Source organism: Nothobranchius furzeri, chromosome 5 (assembly GCF_043380555.1).
Source record: "Nothobranchius furzeri strain GRZ-AD chromosome 5, NfurGRZ-RIMD1, whole genome shotgun sequence".
NCBI classification, from domain to species: domain Eukaryota; kingdom Metazoa; phylum Chordata; class Actinopteri; order Cyprinodontiformes; family Nothobranchiidae; genus Nothobranchius; species Nothobranchius furzeri.
Genome location: NC_091745.1, coordinates 5,546,121 through 5,569,983, shown reverse-complemented (window position 1 = coordinate 5,569,983; position 23,863 = coordinate 5,546,121). Strand labels below are relative to the sequence as shown.

Sequence of the window (23,863 nt, the reverse complement as noted above, 5' to 3'; positions counted from 1 at the left end):
AAGCAGCAGCTTACGCGAGCAAGACGTGCTGCTGCAGTAACGTGCTGCTGACGGCTCCCGTGGAAACCCGGGGTTAGGCTGCTGCCCCCGCGACCCGACTCCAGATAAGTGGAAGAAATTGAATGGATGGATGAATTAAAGCTGGCTACATTGCAGATTTTGCCTTTTGCAGGTTGTCTTCAGATCGCAACTCCATGATAAATGAGAGACCATTGCAGCATCATTCTCTTGAACCAGCTTGCATGTTTCAGTGATCTAAATCCTATCGTTAACCTTAAAGGACAGATGGCAAAGGTAGTTTATTAAAATGAAAATCAGTGTCATGAATAAACACATTCTCACACCGAATCGCTGAAAAATGACACTGGGTGACCAAGTGTTTGTTTCCGGCGTTGGGTTTCTGATGCCAGCGGTAAAACACACATTTAACCAACATTTAACCTCTAAACTCTCGCTATTTAACCTTCCCCTCACCCACATCCTGACCTCGTAAACCAGCTCAGTGGCCTAGTGGTAGAGTGTCCGCCCTGAGACTGGGAGATCAGGGTTCGATTCCTGGTCGGGTCATACAAGACTTTGAAAATATGGGATCCAATGCCTCCCTGCTTGACACTCAGCATTAAGGGGGTTGGGTTGGGGGTTAAACCACCAAATGGTTCCCGAGCGCGGCTGTGTCTGCAGCTCACCGCTCCCCCAGGGGATGGGTCAAATGCGGAGAACAAATTTCACACACACATCAGTGTGTGTGACAACTAATGGGACTTTAACTTTAACTTTTAACTTAAACCCTGTTTCTCATTTTAAACTTTTCATCCATCGTGTTTAAGAGGGACGGAACTAGAACTGGAAACAAAGTTTTGCATGTGTAAGAGGGTTAAGGATGGAGGTGAAGGGAAGGTTAAATAGCAAGAGAGTAAAGGTCACAGTGAAATCTCTGTTTTGCCATGCCAGTTGAATGGCCACGCCCTGTCACAGAGACCATAGCTGATAGACCAGTGATGAGGAAACAGGGAACAGGTGTGATGATTACTGATTTGTTAATGGCCTACAGGTGTGACTAGTTAAAGCTGCTTTCAGGAGTTTTCCACTTTCAGAAATGATGTATGATTTTTCAGAAATCCATAAAAGCGATTGTCGCATCATGTACTGTGATAAAATGTCAGCAATAAGTCTTTTTAATTTTGTTTAGCTAAACACGCCCCCTGCCCCGCAGAGCTCCATGCAATAGGAAACTGACCAGAACTAAACAAAAGCGTTAGACTACCGCTTACTTGCTTCAAATTTGAGGAATACCTCGGCTGATGCAGTGGAGGAACTTTTCACGGACAAGTAAGTCTCTAAAATATAAATACATGAGAACACAACATGACATGAGAATAATCCTCGTAAAACAACGTGTTTTAGCTCCGTTTGTCGGCTACAGAAGCACATAAATAAACAGAAATGTGAAGTCGCGACCTTAAACAAACAAAGCAACAGAGTTTTTGTGTGATATGCTTGTCAGCCACTAGATGGTGCCATCGGATAAGAGAAATAACCCAGAAAGAAGTTTTGAGGAATGGGAGTAATGACAAAAACACAAGAGGACTGGATCAGATAAAATGATAAGATACTAGATCTAAATGCAAGAATACACTAACAGATGACAAAGTAAAACATAGAACTGGACTAAGCTTAATAAAATAGAAAGTGTAACGTGAGGAAATATGGGTTTTCTGTCACAAAGGTGGTGTTGGACTAAGCTGTGTCAAAGCTGGGTCGCTGAGAACTTTCACCCACAGATTAAGACCTGAACGCCAGCGAGTCTGGGAGGAAACCATAACATCTACCACCTGCAGCTTCGTGCCAGAAGATGTTGTTCCTACAGAAGATGTTGTTCCCATAAAAGTAGTCATAACATAACAAGTCTTAAAACTTTGTTTCTTGATTTTAATGTTAAAGTAACCATTATCAATTTGCTCATTATAAATGTGTTTTAATCAAATGAATGACTATTATGCTTTGGGGTAATTCTAAGAGATTTAATGAATCCATAATTAGATAATGTTGAGAGTGTTTGTTGCTGACCTTCACACACACTCAAGCACACACACCCACACACAGATTCTCACAGTTAAACTCCAAAACACATTTGCTGACGCACACGTTTGCTTTGAGAAGAGAAAGGCTTTTGGTAAGTTTCAGTCTTATGATTTCAGTTCGTGTTGGACAACGAAAGAGAGTGGACCTGAAAACCAAAGGGGGGGCAGAGCCGGTTGGCTCGTTCTTCCCCCCTTTCACGCTGTTCCTGCCAAGCCAGGCAGAATAGCTGAATCGCAACTTCTAACGCAGACTCATTACCGAGTCTTTTGATTTCTGAGTGAACTTAACTTAATAAAGCGCATCGACAAAACGCTTTACCATCAACGTGTACCGAGGGCAACTCTGGACCGGTTCGCGGCACATCTTTGTCTTCTTTGCCAGCCAAGGTGCCCTGGATGAAACATCATCCTAAGGTGACGTCCCGGGTCCAACAGAGGGTCCGATTTTCGGTGAGGCAAAACACGACAGATAGCGTTTTGATGCATCTTTTCCAACTAAACCTAAGTTTATTCAAACCATCACTTTTCACTCAGACACCTGTTTCTTCCTGAAGCAAAATCAGATGCACACACGCATTCATCTCACCTCATGTTCAATTCTCACGACACTTTGCACACACGCATCCATAACCACATCCTATTACTCTCAATCTTCATTCACCAACAGAAGGTCTATTTGAGCAAGAACAGCATATCAACTGTTAAAGATTGTCCCACAAGTTGCCAATGTTGATTGTTATTTCCTGTTTGTCAATTTCAAAATCATTAGTTTAATTTGAAGAATTAAAACTTTTAATTGTCAAACTGGTTTCCTCATTGAACTGAAACACAGACACACAAATATTATCGTCAGTTTATCGATGAAAACAACCTTTGAGTCTTCTTAACAATATAACATTTGGTTATTGAGTTATTAAAAATTAATATTCCAAATTAATACGTAGCATGGTTCCTCTTTCATAAAAGAGCATAAAACCACAACGCTACAAAAGCATAACTTCAACTGAAAGCTAGGAGAATATCCTAAGCCATAAACAAGGAATGACTGAAGAAAATGCACAAACCAAATAAGAAATCTATGGAAAGGGGAAAAATGATGAAGAGGAGAGGCTAGAAGTGACTGCAGCTGGGGGTGAATAAGAAGGCTGAATAAATAAATCTACGGGGACAGGAACACATCTGAGAGAACACAGGGGTCAAGGGTGAAGGAAGCACAGGGAGGAGAACCAAAATAAAACAAAATAACTAAACAAACTGGGAAGGGAAGATAATGTAAAATAATGGGGGAAATAAGATTGACTGGGAAACATGAACTAAAATGGGAAGAGGGGATAGGGAACATAGGATGACGTGGACAGGACACAGGACATGACAGCCAGTTTCAGAAAGTAGATGGCCTTTTAGGGACCGTCCTCACCACTTGGAGGAATGTTCCCACTCATCTCATGGAAACGATGTTCATCAAGCATGCTGCAACGAATTGTTGAAGAGATCAACAATAATGCTGGAGCTACGTTCATGTTGTCAAACGAATTTTTGGAAGGTGTGGTCTAGCACATATATATAGTATATATGTATGTATTAATAAGCATTTCTAACATTATGTATAATTATGTCTGAAACTGTCAGTTGGAATAAGAAAAAAATGGGCCTCATTTTAAAGGAAGGACAATGAAAAACTTTTTCTAAAATGTCAGATTTAACCAGCAGCTATTAACAAAACAGCTAAAGCTTTAAGGTCAGTGCTTCAACCATTAGGTGAAACATTTCGGGTGGGGTGTGTGTAATGTCTGTTCTAATGCTTTCCTCTGTTGTTCAGTGAAGTGAATAACAGCAACAAATCAAAGCCGATGCTTTCTCTCGTCTCTGATTATTTCCCTTTGGGCAATCCAAACAAAGTGAAACAGAAAGGACCAAAATAAGCTATTGATGGCTGTGGAACAAGTCCAGGAAAGTACATCTACAATCTTTTGTTTTTGAAGCTTGGTGCTTTTTAGAGGGAATCACTGTGGAGCCATTTCCATATCATAACAGGAAGTTTGTTAACGTTAACTTTATTGTATATCAAGGCTAAACTCTTGAAAAGGGTCCATTTCATTTAACATTTTAGGATAAAATAAGCTCACCATTTACCGGCCGATCTACAATCCCACCCTCACCTAGTTCACGAGCTAGGCCACAGTGAATGTGTGCCGTAATCAAAGCTAAAGATGGTCCAACAAAATTAGTCGACCTGTGTGTGTGTGACCGTTTTCTGTTTTTGGGGCGGGTAGTGTACGTACGTCCAGATTCATGAGACCAGATTTTGTAGTTTTACAACTATTATTTATTATATACTTATGGTAAATGGCCTGTATTTGTATACCCTCTTAGGGTTCTTCAACACAATCAGTCATTCACACATTCACACAAACACTCATACTCTGGTAGGGATGAGCTACAATAGCCACAGCTGCCCTGGGGTGCTCTGACAGAGGCGAGGCCTGCCAAACACTGGCAACCGCAGTCCCTCCGGCCATCACCAGCAGGCAAGGTGGGTTAGATGTCTTGCCCAAGGACACAACAGCAGCATTCTCTGGTCAGAGCTGGGATCAAACCTGCAACCTTCCGATTACTGTACTATCTGCTTCACCTCCTGAGCTACTGCTGTCCTGCTGTTTAAAGGGATCATTTTAAAGTTTCTCACTGGCTGCAACTGTTGAGGAAAAATTGCAAACAAGATTTGTAATGGAGTTTCCAAAGCATTGGGAAATACTTGAAGGTTTCTTAATTCCCTTCCATGAGACACAGGCTTAGCTCTCTCCCGTTCAAAAGTTTGCACAAATGATTTAATCTCACAACGGCTGTGGGAGTCTGGAACGCTGAAGCTCTTCTCACTTTGTCTCTGTAAATCAGAATATCTGGGAAATGTTGGAGTCGGCAGCCAAATTAGAAAGTACTTTTTAATGGATGAAGGTTAACTGTTAAAAGTTTAGATTCCATTAGGATACTTTGTGACTAAACCGTAACAAGAAATTTCAAATTTTCACAAATGTTTCAACTTGTTTCCAGTTGCATCATTTGCGCAAGTCTAACTGGTTACTTACAAAACTGTAGTGTGACTCCTTTGTGAAAGTCGTTCTGTATAGGCATTTAGTGTCTCCCATTAGTCACCCATCCCAGCCCACAGCCCATGAATGTGAGTACCTGGGGCTACGTAAAACCTTAAAATTATACCGTTTATTAAAAAAAAATCACAATGAAGATACTGATTTAATGCCATATGTGCACCCTTAACTTTATTTCACAGTACTTTGTCTGAAAGCAGATAACATAGTATTAAGAAATAGAAATAAAATTAGAAAAAACACAATTTTGTGCTCTTGTTTGTTTCGATGCACTCAAACAACAACTGCAGATCCCTCTAAATGTTCTGTCAAACACTTAAAACTCCTATTAGACACAGTAGTGCTACAATGTGCAGTATAAAAAACATGGTTCTAAAAAGCTAAATAAACTAGAAACCCGACATCTTTCGGAGAACACTGAAACGCCTTTACAAAAAAAATAAATGGATAATCAACATTTCCAATGTTTGCAACAAAATAAAAATGTTACTCTTTTTACCCAGAGGACCCCCCCTCCCAAATTTAAGGCGGTTGAAACGTTGAGTCAGAAAACCCAGTTAACACTTAACAAGGTGATTACGTAAGACATTCACATCAGGCTCATGGATGTTTCATCTCACAATAAGAATAAAGAATAGAATGACATGACGCGGCTGCATGAGATGAAAAGAATATTGTGAAATAGAAACAATACATTTGGTTTAAACAGTAAAATACACAGAGAACACCAAGTGTCAGATGTCAAATACTATAACAAAGAATGCAGACCAATATTCTCATATGCTGTTATGTTTTTTTTATTATTATGAGTGATGATGTGTTAAATGATCGGTCATGTCCAGAGGGTGGAGACTTTAGCTAAAGTAACAGTAAAAAATCACGTGAAAAGGCTTTTTTTCTCTATTCTGTTCTTAGGGTGTCCAAATTGTTGCCTGTGGGCCATTTGTGGCCCTCAGCATGAATCTGTGTGGCCCCTGACTGCTAGTCGAAATTGGGATATTATTGAGCAGCCGGCACAAGGAGCAGACAGAAACTTCCACAACAAATTTAGGGCAACATTTTAAAATTTTGCAGGACCATAAACCCCATCAGACCTCTATGAAAAAAAAAGCAGATTTAGGTACATTCTTTCTTAAAATTGACAAGATAAAGCATGGCTTTCTGAAAAAAGCATGACCTGTATCTGATTTTTTTCTTAGTGAGAAACCAGGGAATTCTGATGCTTTTTCTTCAATATGGAAAACATATGAGTCTGTTGGAATATATTAAACCTATAGAAATGTGCAACTTTCCTACAAATGTCATTATGTATTCTTTTATCTTAAAAGTATGTTGATTTCACTGTTGAGCAGGAAGAAAAAGACATTTTAGACAGCACTGTCTTTGAGGCAGTACATTACATTTTGGTGTGAGACAATTAAGATTTACAGAAAAAAACATCAATTTGTTTCTTCAGGCAGAAAATTTAAGGATTGTGTTCCTGAGCAAATTTTTCTGCAATTGAGTCAGAAGCATGCATTTAAAATATTTTATTGTGAAATGTTCTGTTGATGTTGTGAACGTTTATGAATGAAACTGAAGTGAAGAAACAATATCAGACATGAGAAAATAACATTTTACACTGGCTTGGTGTTCGGTATCAGACTGGAGAGCAATTAAAATTAAAAATGAACTTTTCTCTTTTTTCTCACAAATGCAACAAAAACCTTGTAATTTAAGTAACGTTTTATCAAAACGTCATAATTTAGGATCACAATTAATAAAATCCAGTTTTAAGAATCTACTAATGTGGATGAGCTCTAACGCATTACAAAATAAAAGTACCTCAAATGAATAGCAGATTATATATTCAGCACATATTCCAATATATGTGATGAATCATCATGAGCCTGATTAGAATAAAATATATAAACATCTTACAAAGAAAAAGCTTAAAATCTTGGTTTTACTCAAACAAAATAAAACATTATTTACAAATTCACAGCCAGTAAGTCAGAGGACTCAGTTTCACATTTGTGAATTTGTCTCTAAAATGTGGATGTTTGTCTTGTACTCAGCTGTCTTAACATACAAAACTCTTTAGCAGCCTAAGCAGATTAAAATCACATCGAACCTCTCAGCAAGCAGCAAGGCCCATCTGAATAACAAACTACTCTTTGTTTGTTCGGTCACACATTATGGAATATAGCATACTGGGAGAAATATTGAAGCTTCAAAATAACTAAAAAAAAAAAACAGTCATTAATGGCATGAAATTAAAACATCATTGAGAAAATACAGAAAAAGCTGCCAAAACACATCAGAATATGTATCTGTTACATTCATCCATCGGACTGACCTGCAGAGCAGCTTCATGTGTACCGAAACACCACGTGACCAAGTACAGCTGCCTTCCCACCAAACTAGTGATTGGCTTTCATACGACATGTTTGTGGATACGGTTACTTCACAGTATTTTTTTTTCTTTTAGAAAAAAGTTAAGAATAGGGATGAACAAAAGAAAACCTGTATGCACTGGTGTGTGTTCATGCAGATTTCATCATAATCTGTGCAGGAATCTTGTAAACATTTCAGCTTTTTCTACTTTGGTTCTAAAGTTGAAAACAGTGGTTAATGAAAAGAAAGGTGTACCACAGCGTCATGTATACTGCATTTTTGCCAGCAAACAAAAGGAAATTCAGTGAATACTGCACAGTGGAATTCAGGGAACTTAAAACTGAATCAATCTGAGTTGTAAAAAAGTAAAAAAAAAAAAAAAAATAAATAAAAAATAAAAAACCAACAACATAGAAAAAACTGGAAACAAAACAGTTGGAGTTGGTGTCAATCATTTTAACAGCTTTCAAGAAGGACTTGCTCTCCTTCGGTAACCAAGCTCATCTGAATTAACAACAGTCCATCTGATAAACCTGATTCTTCCACTAATACTTCACCATTTACACAGCAAACATTGCAAATATAGAAACCCATATCTGTACAGAGTTTTCAATTAAATATATGCAAGGAGGGAAGAAACTTCATTCTATTTGCATGGGTCCAGATAGTTCTTCAAAAATATTGAACTTTCATTATCTTCATATAGTAGTTTCAAATTACACAACAGCAAATCCACTGTCACAGGACTTGGCCATGAGATAACCCAAAAATCTAATATCCATTGAAACATAAATATATATATATATATTTTATTAGCATTACATTTTTCTCCAGATGAGTGTTTTACATAATATGACAAACTTAAAGAATCTTTGTTCCATTCTCTTCACAGTCAAATGTTGTGATAAACTTGAATGAGTAGTTGGTTATAATATTGAAGTATCCAATGATTCAGTTGTGTCCTTTTGGCAATGTAAGGTTCATTTTAAAAACAACTAGATGGGTTACGATTTATTTTGGGCCGAAACGCCCTTCCAGTAATCTAAAATATCATGCAGGTCCTCATCTTTTGCGAACTGAACTTTCTTGCGCAGTGCGTGCCCCGCAGCCATGTACTCCTCATCTTTATGCCGTTTACGGTGGAGTTTGAATCGCTCCCAGATGCTGTGTGAAGGTTTGCAGTAGAATTCAGGACTAGAGGAGTAGCTTAGATTGTGATACTGAGAGGTCATCTGGGAATATGCTAAGTCTCTGGAGCGGGAGTGAGTGAGAGGCTCCAACAGCTTGTGACTGTCAGGTCCTTCTAGCTCCTCTATTTGAGCGTCGGGATACGAGTGACGGTGGTCACTGTACTGACGAATCTTCTCTGCTTCGGCCCGCAAGATGGCAGCAGCGGGTGTTACAGTGATGATGCTCTCTCCACCCGGGGAGGTTTTCTCTGTATACCTGGATTCAGAGCGATAAGGTCTGGGGCTTCGCATGGGCCCTCCTGTGGCAGTGCTGGGCCTCTTTGGCGAGACATCTGAGGTTCGATGCCTCTGCAGAGAGTGATGGTAGCTGTCCTTATACACTGGAGAAAGAAGGCCAGATTTACTCTGGGGGTGCTCTGATATTAGTACAAGCTGTGGCTCTGTAGTGGACACAGCTCCAGATTTAACCCCCTGAAAGGAAGTGGACTCTGACTTAAGAGCATCAATGCAGTTGTTAATTATCTGATTAACCTTATCAACTTCTTTTGCAATTGTGGAAATCTCAGCCACCGAGCCCTGACTGTTTCCAGCCATTCCCATTTCACACTCTCTCCGCTCATGATGGTCCATACTTCGCACATCCATGTAACTTCCCTTAATCATTTTGGGAGTATCACTTATCTCCTGAAATTTGTATTGCTCCATTTCACTAGCAGATGGTAAGTATGGCATACGTGCCATGCTCTCTCCAGCCAACAATTGCTTTTGCGACATCCGAGAAATAGTCCCCCCTTCCAATTCTTGTCCGTACTTCAGTTCCATTATGTTCTTCTTTAGACTGCCTGATTTCCTTTGCTTTTCATCTTGTTGGCGCTTTCTTCGCAAGCAGTAGTAAACAATCCCTAGAAATATGACCATACTGAAGAGGCAGCCTAAAATTGTCATAATGTAGTGTGTGGCAGTTGGGTTTGGATCTCTGTCTTTTTCAGTCCAGGGTCCAGTAGTGATTGTAAGACAAGTATGGTTGTGTCTAAGAGAATTACGTATTGAAGCAACACAGTATGTGTAGTTGGTGTGGGGTTTAAGATTTTTTAGCTCAATGTCCTCCCTTGTAACTTTCAGATTCTGAATATCTGTGAAAAAACTGTTGTTGTAAAGCACCAGAATGTACATCTTCTTGTAGGGGTGAGGAATATGAACTGTAATAATGGCACCTGTGTTTGTCACTTGTCGTACTTTCATCAGAGGGCTTACTTGCACCTCATTCTCAGTTGTGCTGACGGTTATGTCCTCTGGTTCAGTGCCTGAGAAACAATCCTCCAGCCTACATAGTGTTGAGTCAGTTGTCAGTGTCATAGTCTCGATGGACACAGCGGTGAATGGTATCACATAGTCATCGGTACACACAGTAGTTAGCATGTGAAGTGCATTTCGATATGTTGGATTGTTGGGATTCTGGCTCAATAAGCTATAACCTGCAACACCACGTGGAGAGTCACACACCATCCGCTCATTGGTCCGGTTTGGGAAACTTGAGAACCATTTCACAAATCCAAGTAACTCACATGAGCAGTTGAAGGGGTTGGTGTACAGTTCACAGGTGGTAAGTTTAGTTAAACTGGTAAATGTGGACCCATCTAACTGCTGGATACGGTTTATGGAGAGATCAATATTTTCTATGTTGGGGCATTCCCAAAAGGCATTAGGTGTCACAGTTTCAATTAGGTTTGCCTGGAGGTAGAGGTACTGCAGCTTTCCTAAACCCCGAAGGATCCCCTCTGTCAGATTCCGTAACTTGTTGAAGCCCATTTGAAGGACTTGCAAGTTAAACTGAGCAGAAAATGCGCCATCCTCTATGTAGGAAATTTCATTCTTAGTCAGGTTCAGGTAGGTCAAGTTAGCAAAGCGACTGAGGGAAGAATAATGGATGCTTTTGATTTTGTTCTCATTCAGGCGAAGGTCTACAATGGTGTTGTTGATATGTTGTGGGATGGCCTCATACGGTGGTTGGTTTTGGCTGCAAATTGCAAGCCATACAAAGCCCTTTTCACCCTCAATTAACCAGCAGTCGCCATTAACCTTGCCAATATGAGTCAAATATACAATGGCTACTGACCAAAGCAAGGCACTCAACACCATGCTTGAGCTGCAGGCCATTGGTGCTTCTCGGCGAGTCATGGACGGAGCCAGGAGAATGAAAGGAGGGTGATCCCACTGCTGTGTCAGTACGTTGATATGCTCCTGTCAGTGAACCAGCTGAATGCTCAACTGTTCTCAGGGCCAGAGCCAGTGATGGATGAATGCTGATGCATATTGTCCCCATGTACCAATCAGAAAAATCTTGGGTATCTTCTGTTTGTTTCTTTCATTGAGATTTGCTTTTAATGAACTTTTGTAGATGCTCAAAAGGAGGTGTCATCTTTAGCTTGACTTGTGCTTTTTTCCCGATATGCAACCATCATAATATGGTCTCATCTTCAGTTCATTCCTTCCTGTGTCTCTTTCATGAGGGCAGATGAACGACCTGCAATACAAGCACACATAAAACAGACTATGTTACTAAGATAGGAAGCTTTTAGTGTTGCATGCATAGGTGGTAAAATGCATAACTCTTAGTGGGGATTCATGTTTACTCAAGCCCTTCTTGTTTGCATTCCACCAATTATTTTGTACACAGTTTAAGAGGTATTTGCAGTCCCTGTGGCAGAATCCTATTATGGGAAACTGTTGGCCAATTACCACTTGACAGGTTGAGAAAAGCAGGGTCCCTGTTTTCACACCATTAACCTGAGGAATGTCAGTGAGGGACCCAAGAAGCTGCATTAAATCGCACACACAGCACCATGTGAAGTGACAGCTTGGATCGATGTATTTAGCATTTTCCCAATGAACCTTTATGCATGAATTTACCTGTCTTTAAAAACTGGATTACATAAAAGAGGGAAATCATGTTCACGGTGCGATTACCACCATACATTTGATGAAAACCATATTAAAAGGGACATATTTGTTGATCCATCAATCCTGGCTCTGATAACACACCAGAAGGAACAAGATTTGAACCAGCCTTGGTGCTGTTTTGTGGATAGTCAAGTGAGTAGAACATGTCCTGGCTTCAAATTGTAGAAAATTGAAAGATGAAACACAGCAACATTTGTTTGTTCAATAATTTTGTGGTGAAACAAATATTATAAGACAACAATGCAAAAAAAAAAACCAAAAAAAAAACTACTTGGTACACCCCAAAGAGCTCTCCCAACATGTAACTGTCTGAGATCTGAATACTTTTGAATGACTATAGATCCCAGTCATCACTGGGAAAGGTCAAGTCATGCCAGATTTAGAGCACCACCACTGGCTTCTCTAAGCAGCTGTGAAACTCCATGAAAACATGCCTCCCAAACAGAATGGAAGCTACTTTTGAACACAAACAACACAAATGTGTAACGTTTTTGAATTAAATGAAACATGACTTTAAAAATATCGTTTCATTAGATCACTTCAAGGGTAAGAAGGTTTTGTGTTTGTGTTTCAGAGGACATAACTCTTCACAACAGAGACAATCATGCTGCTGAAAGAGAGTAAATGTGACAGTTAATGGCAAAAAGGATATACTTCAAGTTGAAACCAGAGTCACCACTCAGGATTTAAAGTCCATTGTTTTTGTCATTTGACCTTTGCAGGAGTTTATCACATTACAGTTACACACATGTTGTGGTTTTACGGGTCACATTTAGAAAAGTGAAAGCTTTCAAAAGTAAAGTAATCCCTTATACCGCATTTTTCGGACTATAAGCCGCTACTTTTTCCCACGCTTTGAACCATGCGGCTTATAATGAGGTGCGGCTTTAGTCAACCAGAAAGGATGGATGCTGGAAAGTCTAATGAAGGAATGGTTAATGGAGTGCTACGGAAAGCGCCCAGGAGGATTTTTTCACAGTAAAACGGCGCTGCTTGTTTTCCCAGCTTAACCCCGGGATGATGGCAGCAACACGGAGAGCGACACTGATATCGCCACAGAAAAGGTGTGTGACGAAGCTCTTCTGAGGCTGTTCAACCCCGACGCTGAAGAAGATGATGACTTCAGTGGTTTCAGTGCGCAGGAGGACGATGAATAAACTAATCATCAACTTTTCTGTTTTGTTTGATACTGATCAGTTCAGTTACGTTCAGTTAAACTACGTTTTCAATTCAGCAGATATCTGTGGCTTTTAGCCCGGTGCGGTTTTCTACTGAGGTACGCTTCATAGTCCGGAAATTACGGTAATTTCTGTCCTTTGTTTAGAGGATCAGTTGATGACCAACGGCTTTGTGGCCAATACCTTTGGTAGTTCAGTACAAGTACAGTACAGCACACACAAGGCATTACACTGAGTCCACAAATTTGAGTATTTTTCAGTGTACAATTTCAACTACGCGAATAGATTATGCATAATTGTCAATAAGTGCATGTAATTTTATTGTAGAAAAATAAATAAATAAAAAATTAAGAGATAGAAAGGTTTGTTAACAGTACACACAAAACTGCAGTTTTGGTGCATACCAACAAACTTTTGGTGTCCATTTCTCCTCGCTTTACGTTGCCAGGAAATTATCTGCAATGAGCTTATAATGTAATCAAGTAAAAGCACTGGTCAGCCTTTCAAGTACAGATAAAGTGCAGAAATAAATGTTGCCATGAATACTGCAACACATTGCCAAAGGCTGCCATTATAAAGCCACCTTCATGATGACAAAAGAGCAGCGGCACAGGAGCTGTGAAGAAAAAAACACTCCCAAAGCCCCTGGGAGGAAAGAGGTTCCAAATCAAATGTTCCATGAAATGAATATGAAAAATACAGCTCTGCAGAATGTCTGGCCGAGCAAAAGATCTTTACAGAAAAAGGATGTCTTCTTACTATTCCCCAGTCTATGACCTTTACTGCAAATACCACATGGCAGAGACTGAGCTCATCTGACCTGGCCTCCGCTCGCTCACGGCATGACATGATGCATTTAGCCAGTAAATGGAAGTTTAAGTTAAACCTGAGAAGTTCCTCACCTCCCCCTCATTTAGAATGCATTGGCTGTGTTTTGTTTGTCCACAGTGACTCATTCTACATGAGTCACTGTCTCACCACTGAATCTGTTGCACAAATTAGAGAATGATTGACTCAAATTCTCAAGCATACTCTTACTGATGGGTAAAACTCAAACTTTTGGGTGGCAAAACAAGGGTTCTGGTGTTAAACATTGTAAAATATTTAATCCCTGTATCTGGGTCCCAGTGAATTCACAGCAAATGCCAACAAAAACAATGCCTGCGGTCTTAAGTTGTTGAGGGATAAACACTGCAACTGGCTACATTAAAATTAATTTTTAGAGCTTTAGTTTCATGCAAATCACACCGTACTGTATAGTCAGATCACAAAGTGAGCCCAAGGCGGCCAGCGTGTGTGTGTTGTTTTGTGAAAGCGTAGGTCTATTTGCCACCACAGACCCACTTTCCATAATGGCAGCAATCTGTATGGCCCAGTGCTAGGCCTTAGTGCGGCAAGCCAGAACACCCAAGGCATCAGAGCTGAGAGTATACCCCTATCAGACACAAGCAGCCATTCCACAGACTCGTTTCCATTTAGGGTTTATGTGCTCGGTAATGAAGGCTTTTCTTTTTCTTTTCTCTTTCCGTGAATAACCTATTGAAACCTTGCTCTTGAAGAATAATTCAAACACAGCTTTGTACATTTCTGTTTCTTCAATTCCTCTAAATAATTTGCACTCTTTATGGAAAATAAAGTTACCTGTTGAAATGAGGCCTTGCATTGCTCATTGCAGATAAATTCAATGACATTATTTGAGGTTGTGCTGGTGTATCATAACCCCGTCTCCTCCAGACCCTCAGACTCTCTGGTCCACCATGTGAGTCATTGCTTCACGACAAACTCTGACAGATGCCACATGGAGAAATTGATGGAAATTCTTCCAAACAGAGAGTTTAGTGTATGCAAACAAACAACACTCCACCCTAACATTTTCCCTGGCTATCTCTGCCTGTCAGTCCCCTCCTGCTTTTTTGTCAATGTGCCCGTCCAAAAAACTTCACTCTGCATACTAAACCACTTTTCTTCTGTTCGCTCTCCAAGTGTCTACAAAAGCGTTATATCAAAGAATCTGTATCCACAGTTTAAGGCTTTGCTGTTTTTGTTTCTCTTGGCTTCCTATCTTGTGCTTTGTGACAGTGAAGGTGCCTCATTCTCTGAGGATCCTCCTCATCCATACCAATGACTGCCCTTTATTTGATGTCATTGACAATGCATGCACTTTCTGCATGGAGAGAAAAAAGTTAGAGATGGGAAATTGCAATAGGAGAATCAATTGGATTGAAATGGAAGGATTTCTCTTGGGGAAGGAAAACATTGTGCTAGTAGCGGTGTTGAATTGCTTTGTGCAGATGGAGGGCAGCGTCCCATACCTATGACAAACTAGCAAAGGCTTTAATATCCTGCGTTAATTATTAAGGAAATTAACCAAAAAGCCAGCTATCACTAAATAACATTTGATAAATGTGAAGATCTTCTCTGGATTTTGGATTTAGCACAAACATGTTTCACTCGCATGGCACACAAGACACAAACTAGTAATTTCCTGAAATAAGTAACCTTTTTTATTTTAAAGAAAACTTTTAATCAAAAGTTTCAAAGTGAAGTTTCTCTTGCTCTAACCCTCCAAGGTGAATAACTCTACTCAGGTCGTTTTAACCTCAGGAGGAAACAGTGGGACTCAGAGCTCACGAGTCCTGAGGATGTTGTTGGATGTTCTATCAGATTGCTAACTGGGGAGTTTGGAGTCAGCCCGCTTTGGGGCTTTTGGTCATATCCTCCAGCTGTTCTGGTTAGTTTCTACGGTCCCGTGGGGCAGATTATCCTTCAGCTGCCATTTCCATGGAGAGTGTTCTTGGACAACACATTTTACTCTCAGTTCTTCTCAAACTGACATTCAAATATCATATTTTTATCCACAGACCACGGTTTTAGGGTATTTTCTCATCCATAGTTGGTTTCTTTTGGTTTGAATCCGTTGATGGCAGTGTTAAAGGGTAAATGTTTTCCATTGGTTTGGTTTCTTTGCATTGTTTGTAGGGGAGATGGTGGCACAGGAGTTAAGTGCTCATCCCGTAATCTGAAGGTTGAAGGTTTGAGCCCCACTCAGCCTGTCACCGTTGTTGTGTCCTTGGGTAAGACACCTAACCCACCTTGCCTGCTGGTGGTTGCCAGAGGGACCGGTGGTGCCTGTGTACAGCAGACTCGCCTCTGTCAGTGTGTCCTAGAGCAGCTGTGGTTACATTGTAGCTCATCATCATCAGTGTGTGAATGACTGATTGTGTTGTAAAGTGCCTTGGGGGTTCCAGGACTCTAGAAGACGCTATATCAGATACATGCCATTTACCATATTAGGATGTTCACAACCCCCTTACTAGTCAGATGTGTCTGTGGAGAGAAACCAAAAAGAAGATGCTGCATTATTCTTCTAGATTTCTCTCCTGTGGTCAGTTTGAGACCATCAGTGGTTAAAATCTGATGTTAGCCCAGATCTGGACAAGTGGGGGGGTGGAGGGAGGTGGAGAATACAATCAGTAAAGAAGGCTCTCCCTTGCCCTGCCTCCAACATGCCTCCGTTTAAAAGGCTAGGTTGTAACGACCTGGAATTGTCATGACAATATAGAGCTAAGCACTCCACCGCTCCTCTCACCTTTTTTTTTTCTTGATTATAAATCTGCTGCACCTGTGCGCAGCTGGCTGCCGCACCTTAAACAGGGAAAAAATAGAAAGTGCCTTCAAGCTCCACGGATTTTCTCTCCACCTGTGAACAGAGTGACGTGAACACAGGCGCACAGTGATTTTTACTGAGTAAACAGGCTGTTTTTTAATCAAAGAGGCCGTTAATCCCTCAAGGATTGAGACAGATCTGGAAGATGGAAGAAACACTCAACAACCAAGTTTCTAAGTTCGCTATTTGATGTCATCACCTGGACGCACCATATTCATCGCAACTTGACCACTGATGTAAGTTCCTACTGACCGTAGCGAGAAAAAAGGAAAATGAAGCCAAAACTCATCTGAAAATTCTTTTAAAGGGGGATTGCTTAATTGGATTGCCCATTGAAGAGATCCTTACGTCAAGCAAACGATCTACTAAAACGTGAGTTAAAAAGAAAACTAAACTCAGAATTTGGGTTTGCTCAATGACAGGATGAAAATGGAATCGATTATTAAAAAATTATTTCCTTTGTAGTGAGAACGTGTTTTTCAAACTTCTCATCACTCTCATTTGTTAAACGACCCCTGTCAAGTAAGTTTATTTGAATATTTTGTGTATATGTAAATATTAGAAAATGATATTATAAGTGCAATTTCTTTGTTTGTTCATAGCTTTTCCAATACAAGGGTAAAAATTCTGCACTCACCTACAAGCACCGCTCCTCCATTATGGACAATTCAGCTAAATAAACTGCATCTGTGAAATTGCTCAAACCTGATTTTCCTCTGGACTATTACCTCCATTCATTTCATTTTTTTGGTCAGACAACTTAATGTAAGGGTGTATGTCTAGTAACATATTTCCTTGTGTAACGGGAGATTTTATGTTCATTCACCATTGCAACTTGTACGCCTGTTTTTTGTTTTGTTATTTTATCCCATGTGTCAGGAGGGAGACCTGACTGGCGCACAACGTCCATATTCATCTATTTAGTCAATAAAGCAAAACCTGAAAACCGTTACAAGGTTATCCAGAGTTATCTCTGTAGTTATGCTGCTATAGGCTTAGACTGCTGGAGGATACACTGACCACTTTTCACACTCGACTACTTTCTTCTACAATCTGCTCTTTAACTGTATTATTTCCTGCAATTTCAGCTGTTAACTTTATTTTTTCTCTAAGTGTTTTTCTCCCCAGAAGAAGCAACAATGGTGTTCTGCTGAGCTGTGGTGGCCTCATGGAGGGGGCCATCGGCTTTGAACACTGCTGCTAACCATTTAATCATTCTCCCGCTCCTGATAATAACATTTTACTTTCCTTGACATTGAATGTGCTACTACTAGTTTACCCGTTTAATTATAGATTCACTAGGATAAATACAATAAAGTTTATCTCTCACCAACTATAATATTTACTAAGAAATCACCATGTAACCATAGAAACATTACTTGGTATATATGTTGTGTGTGTGTATGCGTGCGTGTGTGCGCGCGTGTGTGTGTGTGTGTGTGTGTGTGTGTGTGTGTGTATGCGTGCGTGTGTGCGCGTGTGCGTGTGTGTGTGTGTGTGTGTGTGTGTGTGTGTGTGTGTGTATGTGTGTGTGTGTGTGTGTGTGTGTGTGTGTGTGTGTGTGTATGCGTGCGTGTGTGCGCGTGTGCGCGTGTGTGTGTGTGTGTGTGTGTGTGTGTGTGTGTGTGTGTGTGTGTATGCGTGCGTGTGTGCGTGCGTGTGTGCGTGTGTGTGTGTGTGTGTGTGTGTGTGTGTGTGTGTGTGTGTGTGTGTGTGTGTGTGTGTGTGTGTGTGTGTGTGTGTGTGTGTGTGTCTGCTCTGTCTTCTGGATCCCCAGTGAGTCCTGGTGGATGGCTGCTTTTACTGAGCCAGGATTCTCTGGAGGTTTCTTCCTGTTAAAAGGGAGTTTTCCTCTCCACTGTCGCTAAATGCTTGCTTAGTATGAGGATTGCTGTAAAGACTCTGACACTAGTCAGTGACTCGATGCAATTTGCTGGGTTCCTGACCTGTATTTGAATGTTTACTATGTGAAGTGCCTTGAGACGACTCTTTTCGTTACTTGGCGTCATATAAATAAATTTGAATTGAATTGAACTGAATTGAATTGAATTGAATCATGTCATTTATAGAAACTGACAGATGTGATGTGGTCATCAGCCCAAAATATAATAAGGTGATATATTTTGCTATTTCCCCACCTAATCTGTTTTTCTAGCTTGTAGTTACTGTGTGTTAATGTGTGTGTACTTCACCACATCTCAGAATGCAAAGCACACCTAAACCTGAGGTGTACTGCCAGGTAGTTTAGTCTAATTGATTTCAAACTAAACAATCACTCTAGAGTTTGTTTGGAATCACGTTGAGAACATCTCCCTCAAAACGGTCTGGGCATGGTTTGGTTGTTCCGCTCCTTAGAGCAGGTGCTGCATTTCCATTTGCATAAACACACTACAGCAAGGAGAACAACAAACCAGCCTTTGATCTAAACGAACTAAGCAGTTTCTAATTTTGCAGGCAGGGATCTACACCTGTCTTGTGTGAGTACCTTAGAAGTTTGAATGTATGGTAAAAATGCAAGACTGTTTCATTGTCTTGCTCATGATAGAAATGCAGTTTCAGCTTCTTCAGTCCAAAATCAGCGAATCAAACCCAACTGGAATCAATCTTTCCTTCCGCCCATTTTATATCTTTCTCTTTATGTTATTTTCGCACCTTTGAGCAGCAGTTGTACCTGTTCATTAATAACGTGTTACAGGTTATATATTGTTATAGCATACAGTGCACACAAAGTGCAATGTTTCCGGTGGTCCTTAAAGACGTGACGCAGAAAGGACATGTCACCCCACTCCTCATCAGCCTCGGCTTGTTGCACTTCCCCTTTTGAATCCAGTTCAAGTCACTTCTGCTCGCCTTCAGACTGATTCTGGGCTTGTACCTTGCTATCAGTCAAACAGGCATATGCCCCTTCCCAACCACTTTGTTCTTCCTATCATGTTGCCATCCCAATGCACAAGTCAGTCTAGGCTGTCTTGGAGGTTCCTGCTATACTTCTGCTCTCAGCTTTCAAGAGACTCCTGAATACTTATCTGTTTTTGATCCATCTCAAACACACTAATGATCCTTAATCTGATTTGTTCCTGAGGCACGAAAATGAACCCTAAATGTTGAAGAAAAAATAATTAAAAATGGTTTATTTTCCCCCTGTAGCCCTCCATGTTGATTAAAGTTTTGCAGGCATAAATGTAGGACAAATAATCCTACTGCTGCCAATTAGTACTGGTACATGGTAATAAACTTCAAATTAGCACCAGGATAAGTATTGCTGATGAGCTGGTCGAGCTAAATGAATGCTGATGATACGTTACTGCTAAATGTCAAATAACAGACCCCTTTTGGATAATTAAGACCTTGAGAGTAAAGGTTTGGCCGAAAAAAAAAATATCCCCAGGCCCATTGGGCCATGTCTGCCTAATAACTACTTGATATTCAACACGGGTGCCATACTTTGTACAACTTTAAACGACTTACGGACCTACCGTCTCTGGTAAATTCTCAATATCTTTCTTTATTGTTCTTTATTGTGTCATGAGTCCTTCAGCAGGCTCATGACCTAGTACGTTTCAAGCTTAGACGAGTGCAAGAAACCTCATTATGAACTAAAAGCTCTACTTAAGGTGACACCTCTTATAAAGATGATAAGCCATGGAAAATGGCGTTGAATACTCTTGCACTGATGAAAAACGAGGTGTTGGTGAAGCCTGGCCAGAAAACTAAAGCAGCTGAGCACAAATCGTTAACGAAAAAAGAGAGGGCCAATAGTCCATCCTGCTCCAACTCCTTAACATTTATGCCATGATCTTTGCCTTAAAGACTCACATCTCATAATAAAACTGCAACAGTTCAGCTCGACGAGATGCATACTGAATGGGAGTGGGGGGGGGCAAGTGGAATATAGAGAGCATTTATCAACAGGACAGGAGCAAAGTGGAGTGTAATTTAATTTGGTATGTTTCAGAGTGAGCTACAATTTGGAATAACACCTGAAGGTTTAAAGACAATTTTCCAGGCCATCAACTGACTATCAACTTGCCACGTTATTTTGCCCCTCCGAGCCAAAGCGTCTGCCGGTGATGTCTGCAGCTGCTGAGTCATGACATAGTGAACTAAAGTGGGAGCTCCTACGCAGCATCGAGTGTGACAGGAAGTTGTTGGAGGAGATGGGAAAAACCTACAAGGATTTAAATGGACTTCAGACAATGTGAAAGGCTTTTCCATGGTTTTATTATCTAATTGTTAGCAGAATGATAAAGTTTATAAATGCAGACAAAATTTGTGATAAGACAGCCATCCTTATCTTTGTCAATTACCTTGCCTTGCTCAGTCTGGGTTTCTCCACCAATTAACCTTCAGATGGAGACTTGAGCTAATTCAATTAAACTGGACTGCAGAACCGGGTGTCTGACTGACAGTTTACCCACCTCCGTTATTCTGAATGATCGCATGGGAACCTGGAGCATTTCCTGTGCTAAATCATCATGTCTGTCAGACCCAGTGGGGCTACCTGACACATTGGCAATGAGGATAATATCATACAGATTACCTTAAAATGTGCGACAACCAAAGATTGTTGGGTTAACTTTGGGTTTTACATTTTCACACCCTTATAGATTATTCGTCTGAACTGAATTTCCGACAGCCAGTCGCGCAGCAGAAACTCTGCAGCTTGTTTAATAACCCTTCAGCAAATGGTGCATTTAAGCAGATGGTGGTTCTTGACAGCAAATAGGAGCATCGGTGACATATTAATTAAACTGACGTTGTATTCTGTTACACAAAATGTATGTATGTGTGTGTGTGTGTAGCTGATGCTAAGAAAGATCAGCTGGTGATTACTAGATTTGGTGAATATAATGTCTCCATTTCCCCACGTGAACCTACAGAGAGCGTTTGCTTTTATGAAAGGCTATTACAGTTGGGAAAAGTGACAGGAAGTAAAATCAATTGGCACTAGCGAGGATGCTTGGGAAGCACGGCCCGTGTTGCAATTTGATCCATCTACAGTGAGCTCAGAAGTGAAGGGGAACACCATGGTGGCAAATAGAAACAAGCACCTTGTGTGATAGGTTCACAGCAAAAATAAAAGTGTCTTTGTCTTGAAAAGAAAAGTTATCATTTCTGACTGAGGAAATGTATTTGGGTTTAATGCAGGTCAGAAGACGCGACAGCGGGGCCTGTAAGAACAGAGGAATGTGGTGGTTTGTGGAAGGAAATAGTAGGGCTGGGGGTAAACGAGTATTTTTAAAACTATTATTCTGACGATTATTTTAGCGAATAGTCGACTATTCTAATGACCATTTAGACAATTAATCTAATGATTATTTTTCTATTGCACAATTAACAAAAACCAGAAAATCTCAAATAAATTCCTCAAAAAATCGATAAATTGTTACTGTAAGAGAATAAACACTACAGGCCTTCCATTTTATGTAACACTGCTTTTATTGTGTTGGTTATGTTCTGGTGACATATAGAACTTGGGAGTGCAGGCTGCTGTCTGAAAGGTGACTGGAGACGGAGTGTCTCCATGCTGCTTTGTTTTGGTCACTTATGTGCGTGAGGCGAGTGGTGATACGACCCTTCCTGGAGAGTTTGGCTCGTGTGCAAAATGGAAGGGACAATAACACGGGATTTAAAAGTTAAAATGATGATCAGGTTTATTTACAATACAAAAAAAACATAAATCTTTCCATCCACAGGTTGGGAATGATAAAACTAATTCTGCCTGTGGGGAATTAAAACAAAAGTACAAATAACTAGGGATGTCCCACTGGGCAAAGATTACAGGGTTCTGGACCAAAATAAGGATCTCCAAAGGTCCAAACTCTAAACTGGGCGGTTAAACCAAACTCAGGTGATATTTTACACTAAACCGAAAACCCACAACACTCTAAATGTAATAAAAGGGAGATCTGCACCACAAAAAAGATGAACTCTAAACCAAAACGTAACAGCTTATCCAAACGCAAGAAGCTGTTAGCGAAGATGCTAACAGTAGCTTTACCAACGTTAAGTTCAAGTTACCAAGTTTAAATAAACCAAAAATACCCAGCAGCAAACAGACCAGCACAAAGGGGAGACTGCTACCACCAAAACAGCTCTCCTAATGTCTGAAAGGAGCTCCTTTATGAAGGGAGAAACGCTCCCGGTGATGTTCTACATCTGCGATAGAGATGAAGCAGCGCATCTGACCCCGGAAGTTGTTGTCCGTTGCCGGGAGACGAAGGCGGGCAAAACAGGAAAGGAATCTAGTAGTGGACGGACGTTGTTCCGGGTCTTCGGTATTTGGTGGAGATGTTAGTGAAGGCAGAGAAGAGGGCGAACCAGAGGAAAAACAGGCAGATTCCTCCTCTATTTACAAACTCCTGGGGATGCAACAAGTGGGCGCGGTGCGTCGACTACCGGATCTGACATCGACAAATTTTTAGAATCGAGCCGTCGACGTCATTGAGGCTTCGCTACAGCCCTAGGAAAGAGATTTAAAGGAGATTTCAACAAGGCGTGACTTTTGCATTATTGGAGAACTTTGATCAAACTGCTTTAGAATTTAAAATATGTTAGAAAACAGCGCCGGCACTTCACCCACACACATCACACACTGTGCGTAGAGTACCATGGCCCAATACCAATACTCGCAATGCGTCTACAATCTTCAGCAAAGTGCAGTTGGAGGATGTGTGCAGTAAGGCTTCGAGTGCGTAGTACACAAGTGTGCAAAAAATTGCCAAATTGGGACAGGAAGCTTTGTGTCATTGATCGCGACGCACAGGGGCGTAGCACCAAATTCTGGGCCCTAGGTACAAGTCTTCTAGGTGGGCCCCCATGCTCAATTACTTAATATCTCTCTTACACATTTTTTGTCATGCTATAAGACAAGATAATAAATATGATCTTAGTTTAACCTCTATATTGAGCAAATACAAATGCCAGCATAATAAAAGTGAAATGCCCAGACTTCACATATAATTATTGCCAACAATGTGTTCAAACAAAAATCCTGGAATTTATTTTCCAGTAAATGCCCACTGATGGGTCTTCATGTTAGCAAAATCACTTATGAGATCTTTAAAGTCCAATCCTTTGGCTAATTGGCTTTCAATAGAAAGAAGAGCTAGGCTGTTCGGTCTATCCTGGGACATTGTTGATCTCAAATAATTTTTCACCAGTTTCAGTTTGCTAAAAGCCCGTTCACCCCCAGCAACAGTCACAGGTAGTGTGCAAAATATCCTCAGTTTAATACAAACTTCTCCAAAAATGCTCTGTAATTGCATCCTGTAGATGGCATTAAGCAGCTCAAGAGGAGACC

The 23,863-nt window shown here is 40.6% G+C and overlaps 1 protein-coding gene and 1 non-coding gene across 2 annotated transcripts in view; both read right to left on the bottom strand.

Moving 5' to 3' along the window:
- Window positions 1-8,436: 8,436 nt before the first annotated feature.
- Window positions 8,437-11,081, bottom strand: elfn1a (extracellular leucine-rich repeat and fibronectin type III domain containing 1a). The gene has a single exon (XM_070551356.1). The coding sequence runs from the start codon at window positions 10,930-10,932 to the stop codon at window positions 8,569-8,571; it is 2,364 nt and encodes a 787-aa protein (XP_070407457.1). The 5' UTR covers window positions 10,933-11,081; the 3' UTR covers window positions 8,437-8,568.
- Window positions 11,082-11,138: 57 nt separating this feature from the next.
- LOC107378424 (extracellular leucine-rich repeat and fibronectin type III domain containing 1a) overlaps window positions 11,139-23,863 on the bottom strand; it is a 90,879-nt gene continuing 78,154 nt past the window's right edge. The window contains exon 3 of the transcript XR_011520610.1: window positions 11,139-11,278. This is a non-coding gene — a transcript (extracellular leucine-rich repeat and fibronectin type III domain containing 1a). The remainder of the gene's footprint in view (window positions 11,279-23,863) is intronic.